General features: G+C 37.1%; 1 protein-coding gene across 1 annotated transcript in view; it reads left to right on the forward strand.

Moving 5' to 3' along the window:
• The first annotated feature begins 237 nt into the window (after positions 1-237).
• Positions 238-9,696, forward strand: part of LOC113061365 (tyrosine-protein kinase CSK) — a 14,099-nt gene continuing 4,640 nt past the window's right edge. Inside the window, exons 1-8 of the mRNA XM_026230419.1 lie at positions 238-463; positions 3,624-3,691; positions 4,320-4,433; positions 5,240-5,352; positions 6,747-6,966; positions 8,081-8,174; positions 9,381-9,446; positions 9,531-9,630. Of these exons, the coding sequence (XP_026086204.1) occupies positions 3,677-3,691; positions 4,320-4,433; positions 5,240-5,352; positions 6,747-6,966; positions 8,081-8,174; positions 9,381-9,446; positions 9,531-9,630 (722 nt within the window). The 5' untranslated portion in view covers positions 238-463; positions 3,624-3,676. The remainder of the gene's footprint in view (positions 464-3,623; positions 3,692-4,319; positions 4,434-5,239; positions 5,353-6,746; positions 6,967-8,080; positions 8,175-9,380; positions 9,447-9,530; positions 9,631-9,696) is intronic.

The following is a 9,696-nucleotide window of genomic DNA, read 5'->3' on the forward strand; positions in this document are numbered from 1 at the left end:
CAACTCCAGAATAAATTAAATATGGTTTCTGTATACAAACAAACCATAAAATGTACGTGTATTTTTATTGTTATTTATTTATGGGACTATTTTCCAGAGTTTCTTCCATAAAAGTCCTACAAGTTGCATATATGAGTTTACTTTAGTGGGCAGAATTCATAGTTTATAAATCGATTGCACGAAAGAGAATGCAGGGGGTTTTTTTCGAAAGAGAATGCAGTCGAGAGCAGCGCGAGTCTTTCGTGACGTCACGACGTCGACTGCAGTGAACCGGAGTGGAAGCGCAAGCTCGAGCGCCGCGTCGAAGCGCAGCGACGTTTTCATCTCATTTAATTTCCTCTTCATCCACAGGCCCGCTTCGGACGGTCTGATCTCGAACCCACAACAACAGCTGGATGCTCGGAACAAACCGGGGTCTGAACCAGCAGAAGAGAACCAGACGCTCGCGCGCGATATTCGCTGGGTGAGTCTCCGGTCATCGAGACGGCCAATGTATCTCTCGTCCGATCCGATTTTACACTGATTACTGATCGTATGCTGGTATGTTCCTCCCTCTGGTCGCTGTGTGCTCGTGCACTTGTGATTTCACACACTGCATTTCTGCTCATTGCGTGTGAAGACCGCAGCGCGTGAAATAAATCACAGTTTAGGTGCATGTAGAGATCAGCAGGCGTGGTTCTCTAAACAGCTCTGATCACACAGATGCATAGAATTCATTTGTCATGCATGCACTTAAACACATACAGATGAAGCTCTGCTTTCTCTTCTCGTTGAGCTGATATTACTGTTGCATCTGCTTGTTTTATTCGAGTTGACCGCATTGATCGTTTACTATAGTACACTGTGGTACTTCGATATTTCTGAGTGGTTGTCATGCATCATGGCATTCCCATGCAAAATTATTTTATCATGATATTACTGGCGTCTGTCCAAAAGCATGGTTTTATTATGATGTGTCGCCTATAAAGTTATGAATTGCATGTTAATTCAGGATAATTGGGACTTTTTTATTTTACCCAATCATTGCAATGGCAAAAAAGTGTTCCAATTTACCAGAATTCATCATAAATAAACCATGATGTTTATATTGCATGATATTTGCATTGCACACCAAGATACTGTAAGGAATAATGCAGTAGTACCGTGTTTAATGAATGTGCTGTCAGTGCTAACGAGCATGTTGTGAAACGAGGAGACATGGCCTCAGGAGTTTAAAGAGCCAGACAGCATCACGCGAGGAGACCGTCTGTTGCGTTTGCCACCGGACGCTCGTGTGCCAAGACCCCCGACCTGGACGTGCAGGAGGATTCAGGGACCAGCTTTGGGAAATGCATGCTTCTGATTGGCCGGCGGCTGGAGGAGACACTTGATAAAGTGATCAAGCTCATTCAGATCAGAGAGTGACTTCATTCAACCTTTGAGCAGACTCCGGGCTTCTAGTGGAGGTTTTATTATTGTGGACTTTGGATCTGTCTTGTGTCGTGTTGTTCTGGTGATCGTAGAAATCTGTGCTGATTCTGAGGAGAGTTAACACTGTTAGACTTGATTCGGAACGAATCCGTCGAATGTGAACCGAACGCCTGAAGATGCATGACTACAGCTACGTCTTCTCTTATGCATATTATATGTGCAGAGATAATGCACGGAAAATGCTTTTTAAAAAACCTCAGAAGTCAAGTTATTTCAAATTCAAAACGACTGAAGGATAAACACGTTTTTATCTATAAAAGTTTGATGCAAACATGCAGTATCCGGTTTTCCATGGTTTGTGTGGTTCTTGTGTTTCTGATCTCTGTAATCCTGTATGAGCTGAAAGCAGAAGCGCTCGAACCGTCCTCTAGGGATCGTCACAGGTGTGTGAACAGGAAGTAGAATCACGAGCACCTGCAGCGAGCGCGTCAGTGTGTTATTTCCAGCGATGACGTCACTGAAGTGTGTCCTGAGATGATCCAGCCGCTCATTTGAATGAATCCGATGGAGATAACCGTCCGTGAAGGTCACTGCTGTGGATTATTGTGATGTTTTTATCAGACTCTCATTCTGACGGCACCCATTCACTGCTGAGACACTGATGCAATGCTGCATTTCTCCAAATCTGACGAAGAAACACACTCATCCTGATCTGGGATGGGCTTTCAGCTGATGTTAATCTTCAGACGAACTGTTGCTTTAACTCGAGGTCTCAGATTGAAGAGAGAATGTCCTCCGTCTTTATTTGAAGTCTCTCGGGACGGAGAAACCGGTTCTTTCTCCGACCTCTTCATCTTTCACATTGAAGCAGTTCAGATGTTGTTAATCCAGTCTGTGTTTCTGACCTTTATCGTGTTTTGTCCCGAGTGTCTGAGGCATGCAGAGCTCAGGTGTGTGTGTGTGTGTGTGTGTGTGTGTGTGTGTGTGTGTGTGTGTGTGTGTGTGTGTGTATGAGAAATGTTGTAGCTTGTTTAATTATTTAGTGTTCAGCTTTATTATTCATATCTGCTGAAAACACGTTTTATAATGCTGAGAGATCACATAAGAACACGAATTGAATCATTACTCAATAATTAAAAAAAAAAGTTTAAAACATGTAATTGGGGATGCATGATAAATCTAAATGATGATTCGTTATTCGTGAAATGATGCCTCATTATTCTTTTATTCATAGCATTTTATAATCGAAATGCAGGTTTTTGTGTTTTAATTTTAATTTATTTTGTGTTTTTTTTGTTTAACCCTAACAGTTCCTGAACATTGCATTTGTATTTGATGTCTGATATAAAAATATAAAGAACCATCTATTTCTGTCTTTTCTTTTAGTTACTTAAATGTTAATTGGAATAAAATAATAGATTTACACACAAACAAACTTTATTTCGCAGCTCAGTAGATCATTTTCTCATCGAGTCTATTTAGGGAAATCCTCTGTGCCCTCTCTCTCTCTCTGTCTCTCTCTCTCTCTCTCTCTCTGTCTCTCTCTCTCTCTCTCTTTATCACAGAGACACAGTGTGTGTGTGTGTGTGTGTGTGTGTGTTTGTGAGAGAGAGAGTGAGCGAGTGAGTATTTTTGTATTTTATTTCAGCTTGCTTTGTATTTTAGTAGATTTATTTTCTTTTATTATTCTTATTTTTTTATTTATTTTTATTTTTTTTGGCTTCATTTTATTCCAGTTTTAGGATTGATTGGTCAGTCATTGGGTCAGAATCAGAATGAAGCTCTTTCATCTTCTTCCTGTTATAATGTAACGCTGAAGATGAATGTGTGTCAACCGTTTTCAGAGCGAGACCAGATTTAGACACTTTACCCACAACCTCCTAAACTCTCTCTCTCACACACACACACACACACACACACACTCCTCCTACTCAGAAGTTTAATGGAAAATCTGTGTCGGTTCTGTTCTCAGAGGGTTGTTTCACTTCCTGTTCCTGACCGTTTGAGGGGCGTCATCATCACGCTCACATTCGGCCATTTCTCACTCTGACCTCATGCTGTTATTCACTGTCAATAATGTTTACTGCACTAAATGTTTGATTTGACCCTGCGGCCCTGTCTCTCTCTCTCTCTCTCTCTCTCTCTCTCTCACACACACTGAGTGACTGGGTGTGTGTGTGTGTGTGTGTGTGTGTGTGTGTGTGTCTCCTCAGCTCTGATGGTCCTCATCAGCCTGTGACTCTCAGAGACTCCAGCATCAGTCCTCATGTCTGCTCTACAGGTACACACACACACACACTTCACTCTGCAGGAAAACTGCACATTATATTTGCATAACTTAAATAAAACCTTTTTTCAGGGTGGCTTATTTATTTACTTTTTTTTGTAAATAATAATTTATATTTTATATTTATAATTTATATTAAAAAACGTATTTCTATTTTGCATGAGGTAAATAAACCCTATTTAAAGGTTTGCTTTTTGTTGTTGTTGTTGTTGTTGCATGAAATAAACAAGTTGCACATGTTGATTGATTAGCTATTTGTTTATTTTAATTATTTTTTTATTTTTTTATTTTGAATGCATTTTAGAATGTGGTATTTTGGTATTTATTTTGGACTGTTTTATTTATTTTTTCTTAATTTAGTTTGAATATTTGAATATTTATATTGGTTTTTCAAGGTTAAGTTTATTTATTGCTTTTTATTAATTTGTACTTATTTTTTTTATTTTAATTTTTTTGCATGTGATAATTTTCAATTATCAAAATGATCATGACTGTAATGGATGTTTGTTTGAAATATTTTCAAATTGTGCCAAATCACTTAATTAATTTACATAACTATTAATAAAAAGATATTTTATAAATAATAACTAGATGTTGGAGTGAGTTATGGGTTCTCTCTCAGGTGTCATGGCCGCCGGGCACCGAGTGTGTGGCCAAGTATAACTTCCAGGGCAGCACAGAGCAGGACCTGCCCTTCTGCAAAGGAGACCTGCTGACCATCATCGGCGTCACCAAGGTAAGATCAGTCTCCAAACGTCCTGAAGGACACAGTGACACGTCTGGCATTTACTAAATACTGTTTATCAGAAATGTCATTGATGGGCATCTTTTAGACTTCTCTGAAAATCGTTGATTTCCTCTAAAATATTAAACTGAAAGTGCTATTTTTGTGTATATGGATGTAAGAAAAATGTATAAATAATTCTATATATTTTTATTTATTATTAATTGAAGTTTTATAGATATTATTAAAATATTTTAAAATATTTTTACAGTGAGTTTAGTAGTTTAAAATACTTTATACTATATAAATAAATTATATATATGTATAATTTATTTATATAATATTTTTCATACATGGAATGCAACCCAAAAGTGCTTCACAAGCATAAAACAAATATTAAAAATACCATATTGTGATATATTTTTTTATAAACAAATAAAAGTATTTTAAAATCAATCCTTTGATGAACTGGTAACCAATGAGGTTCCATTAAAACCAGTTTAATAGGTTCTAAGTTTTTTATTTGTATTTCAATACTCTAAATGCTGCATTTTGTATCAAGTGTAGCTTAACTAGAGACCCTTAGGTAAGCCATTATATAAATTCATATTAATATGAAACCCAAATCACAATATATATAATAGTTTACACTGTTTTTTTTTGCATCATGTCTGTTGCAGTGATTGTAGTGGCTTTGTCATAAATGTTGACATGTATATATTGAACAGACATCTTCAGTTATAATTTCAGCTCTATCAGGCATGTTGTCATGCTCATGTTCTCCAGTGATTGATCGATTAATGGATTTATTGATTCAGGACCCAAACTGGTACAAAGCGAAGAACTCTGTTGGCCGAGAAGGAATGATTCCCGCAAACTACGTCCAGAAGAGAGAAGGCGTCAAATCTGGAGGAAAACTCAGTCTGATGCCGTGAGTTCATGATCTTTATTCTGTCTGTCTGCTTTATGCAAATCCACCAATACCACACATTTTCTCTCTCTCACACACACACACACACACACACTCTCACTTACACAAACACACGCACACATACACTATTTCTATAGTAAAACACTGACTGACTGTAGAAGCTGATGGAGCACAGCAGTAAATAGCAGGGTCGTCTGTATTCAGATGGAATGTTATAGCATTAATTATTTATATACAAGGACAATAAAAGGGGTCCCAGAACAGAGCCCTGAGGGACACCTTTGGAAAGTTACAAAATAGATCAATTACAGTCTTTTAAAAGCACAAACTGTGTTCGTCCTGAAAGATAGTTGGCAAACCATGTAATAGCCTTTACAGAAAGACCAACACTGGAGAGTATATTTAGGAGTATGCCATATAAACACACATTTGCTTACAAACAAACATACACACATTTGTATGATCATCTTATTAGTTTCCTACAGGCCCCAAAAAATCGTTATGGAGGCTCTGTGTGTCTCAATTCTTGAAGTATCGAGGAAGCACAAGTACATTCCCAGTGTCAGTTTTCTGCATTTTTGGATGAAAGTTGTGTTCAGCACAGAGCTCATGACCCACAATCCTCTGCGTTTGCAGATTCTTCCCAAACATTGTTATTTTCTAACCTGATTAGACTGAACAATCATCATTCTGTGACATCCTTTTCCGCTACACAACAGACTGTTTCAGACACTTTAACTCTTGATGATCGTTACTCACGGGGTTTCTCAGTAATTGAGTGAAATGCTGAAGTGAAACAGTGATGCGTCAGCGTGTCCCGGCAGAGCTGTGATGTCATCGCTTCAAACAGCACCAATGCAGGAAGTGCATTAATGTGATTAATTAAAGAGCAGTTATGTGTGGCGGTCAATACTGAAGCATTTTAACTGTCGAATGCACATTTTATTTATTTTTATTTTTTTTTTGCATGTAGCTACATTTTTATTTGTTTTAGTAACTTTAGTGCTGTAACTTAAACTTTAATTTCAGCTAGTTGCCAAGGCTGCATTTAAAAAAAAAATTTTTTTTTAAATGCAGCCTTGGCAACTAGCTTTAATGCATTTTTATTTATATATATATATATATATATATATATATATATATATATATATATATATAGTTTTAGTTAACAATTGTAGCAATTATCATATTTTATTGAAATGGAACGATGATGTCAGATTTATCTGGACGTTACTGAAATCAAAAGAGCATCAGATAATGTGAACTGAACTTCTTTGACATGTTTGCGTCGCGTGATGTCTGTCTGCTCTGAAGTCTCTCTGTCCTGTACGTACTGTACGATCTCAGAAAGTCCCAGTGAGTAAACGAGTGGGACTGATTGCTCTGTTTGTCAGGTGGTTTCACGGTAAGATCACGCGTGAGCAGGTGGAGCGGCTGCTGTATCCTCCGGAGACCGGGCTGTTCCTGGTGCGCGAGAGCACGAACTACCCCGGAGACTACACGCTGTGTGTGAGCTGCGACGGCAAGGTGGAGCACTACCGCATCATCTACCACAGCGGCAGACTGTCCATCGACGAGGAGGAGTACTTCGACAACCTCATGCAGCTGGTGGAGGTGTGTGTGTGTGTGTGTGTGTGTGTGTGTGTGTGTGTAGTGAAGGGTGTGTGTGTCTCGAGGCATTCCTCACATTCTCTAAGTCTTGTTTCTCTCGATGGCGTGTCATAACAAGCTGCTCATGAATCAACGTCACACACACGTCTTGTGAAACCACTGTAGACAAGAGCAGACCTGTGTGTGTGTGTGTGTGTGTGTGTGCTCTCGAATGAGATTTCTGCCCTCTAGTGGCTAGTGTGTTTTTATGAAACTAAATTAATAATGAGAGTAAAAAAAAAAATATATATATATATATATATATATATATATATATATATGTTTGACCTTTTTTTTTTTTTATATATTTTTTTTTATTTGTATGACCTTTTTTTGTTTTAAATGAATATAATTTTTTTTTTTTACAAAATCATTATACAAATATTTAACAAATTTTAAATTATCACAAAAAAACGACAATGTTTTTTTTTATTTGTAACTTTTCAAAAAAATATTTTTTTTACAAAATTATAAAAAATGACAAAAAAATTTTGTCTAAAAATATCTAACAAATATCCTAAAATTATGCAAGAAAACACCTGTAGATGGAGTTGTAGTGATTTGAGAGCGTGTGATTGGTCTTGTTCGAAGTGTTTATGTAATTCTTTTTCCTCCTGGATGTTTGTTGTTGGTGGCATGAAAACGAATTCTTCATCAGCTGAGAAAGACATGTTTTGTTTTCACCGGAAACATCCAGCAGAGCGCCGTGAGATGAATGTGACCTCTATCCCAGCATGCTCTGCTCCTCCCTCAGGCGGCTGTCCGTCACTCTTCCCCTCCTCAGCCTCTGTGTGTTTCCTCTCTCACATGTTCACAGGAAGTGCTCTGACAGCCGCTACGACCCCAGAGCACAGTTCAGGACCGTTTCTGTGTGAAACAAGTGATGGTGCATATATTAATGCATGCATGCATGTGTTCCTGTGGCTCAGTGGAAGAGCATTCTGTCAGGAGCGCAAAAGGTCATGGGTTCAAATCCCAGGGAACACACACATAATGTATAGCCTGCATGCACTGTAAGTCACTTTGTATAAAAATGTCTGCTAAATGCATAAATGTAAATGTGTGTGTGTGTGTGCAGCACTACACCAGAGATGCTGACGGTCTGTGCACACGCCTCATTAAGCCCAAGCTGATGGAGGGGACGGTGGCGGCGCAGGACGAGTTCTCCAGGAGTGAGTGTCTCTCTGAGCTTCATCCTGACCTGAGCTGTTTCATTATTATAATAATACTACTGTAGATTTGCTTATATTCTGAAGTAGTTTTTTATTGATACTTTAAGGTTTCAGTTTAAATATAGTTCTGATTTTATGTCCGTTTTATTAGTTTTTGTTTATGAGATATTACTATATGTGACTCTAAAGCAGTATCGAGTCTCTGGGGTACATTTGTAGCAATAGCAAAAAATGCATTGTGTGGATCAAAATGAAATGTTTTCTCTTTTATGCCAGAAATTATTAGGATAATAAATAAAGATCATGTTCCATGAAGAGATTTAGTAAGTTTTCTACTGTAAATATATAAAAACGTAATGTTTGATCAGTAATATGCATCACTAAGAACTTCATTTGAACAACTTTAAAGATGATTTTCTCAATATTTATATTGTTTTGCTCCCTCAGATTCCAGATTTTCAAACATTGTCCAAACAAACCATACATCAATGGAGAGATTATTCATTTAATAAAAAATTGACCATTGTGTTTTGTGCATTTAGGTTTAGTTTAATAATAATGCATTAGTTGAGTTTCAATTTTGATCCATTTCATTTATGTCCAGTTAATCATTTATTTTGGTATTATTCACATACTATTATAGTTTTTAATAATTTTGAAGTAGCTTTATGTTTTTTAGTTTTTTATTTTATTTTAATTAAAATATTAGTAATTTTGTTATCGTGCTTTTGTCATTTTTCTTTCTCAAAGTTACTATTTGGGTTTAATTCATTATAAATAAAGTTCTATATTTTTTGTTCTAGTTCCATTTTAGTTTATTTCAGTTAGTAATTGTCTTTTATTATTATCTGTTATAGTTATCATTTTCATCTGTTAATATATAGAAGCAACTTTTTACTTTAGTATTTGTACTTACTAAATGTTGTGCCTACATCAAATTTATTAGTTTTTATTTTAAATACTTCTCTTTAGGTTTAATTACATGTTCAGTTTTAGTTTTTATTTTATTTCCAGTTACTCATTTAAGTGCTCCAACAAAGTTAATCTGATATGTATGCTTTATTTCTACTTCATTTCAGTTAACAGAAATGTTTTATAAGTCGTTTGATGAGAAGAACCCTCATGCAATCTGTGCTAGAAACTAAATTCTTAACTTTGGGAAGTAAAGCTGAAGTGAAAGGGTTTGATCTCTGTGTGTCTTCACAGGTGGATGGGCTCTCACCAGTAAAGATCTTAAAATCATTCAGACCATCGGCAAGGGAGAGTTCGGAGGTGTGTGAAGAGCTGAGCGACGCTGTGTTTGAGGACGAGGGATCCGTGTGTAATCTGTGTGTGTGTGTGTGTGTGTGTGTGCAGACGTGATGCTGGGAGATTACCGAGGGACGAAGGTGGCAGTGAAGTGCATCAAACACGACGCCACGGCTCAGGCCTTCCTCGCTGAAGCTTCAGTCATGACGTGAGTACAGATGATCACAAACACTTTCACCTTTACTTCACAAAAAGACATCTAGCTGCTGGATTT

The sequence above is a fragment of the Carassius auratus genome, chromosome 43, assembly GCF_003368295.1.
Source record: "Carassius auratus strain Wakin chromosome 43, ASM336829v1, whole genome shotgun sequence".
NCBI classification, from domain to species: Eukaryota; Metazoa; Chordata; class Actinopteri; order Cypriniformes; family Cyprinidae; genus Carassius; species Carassius auratus.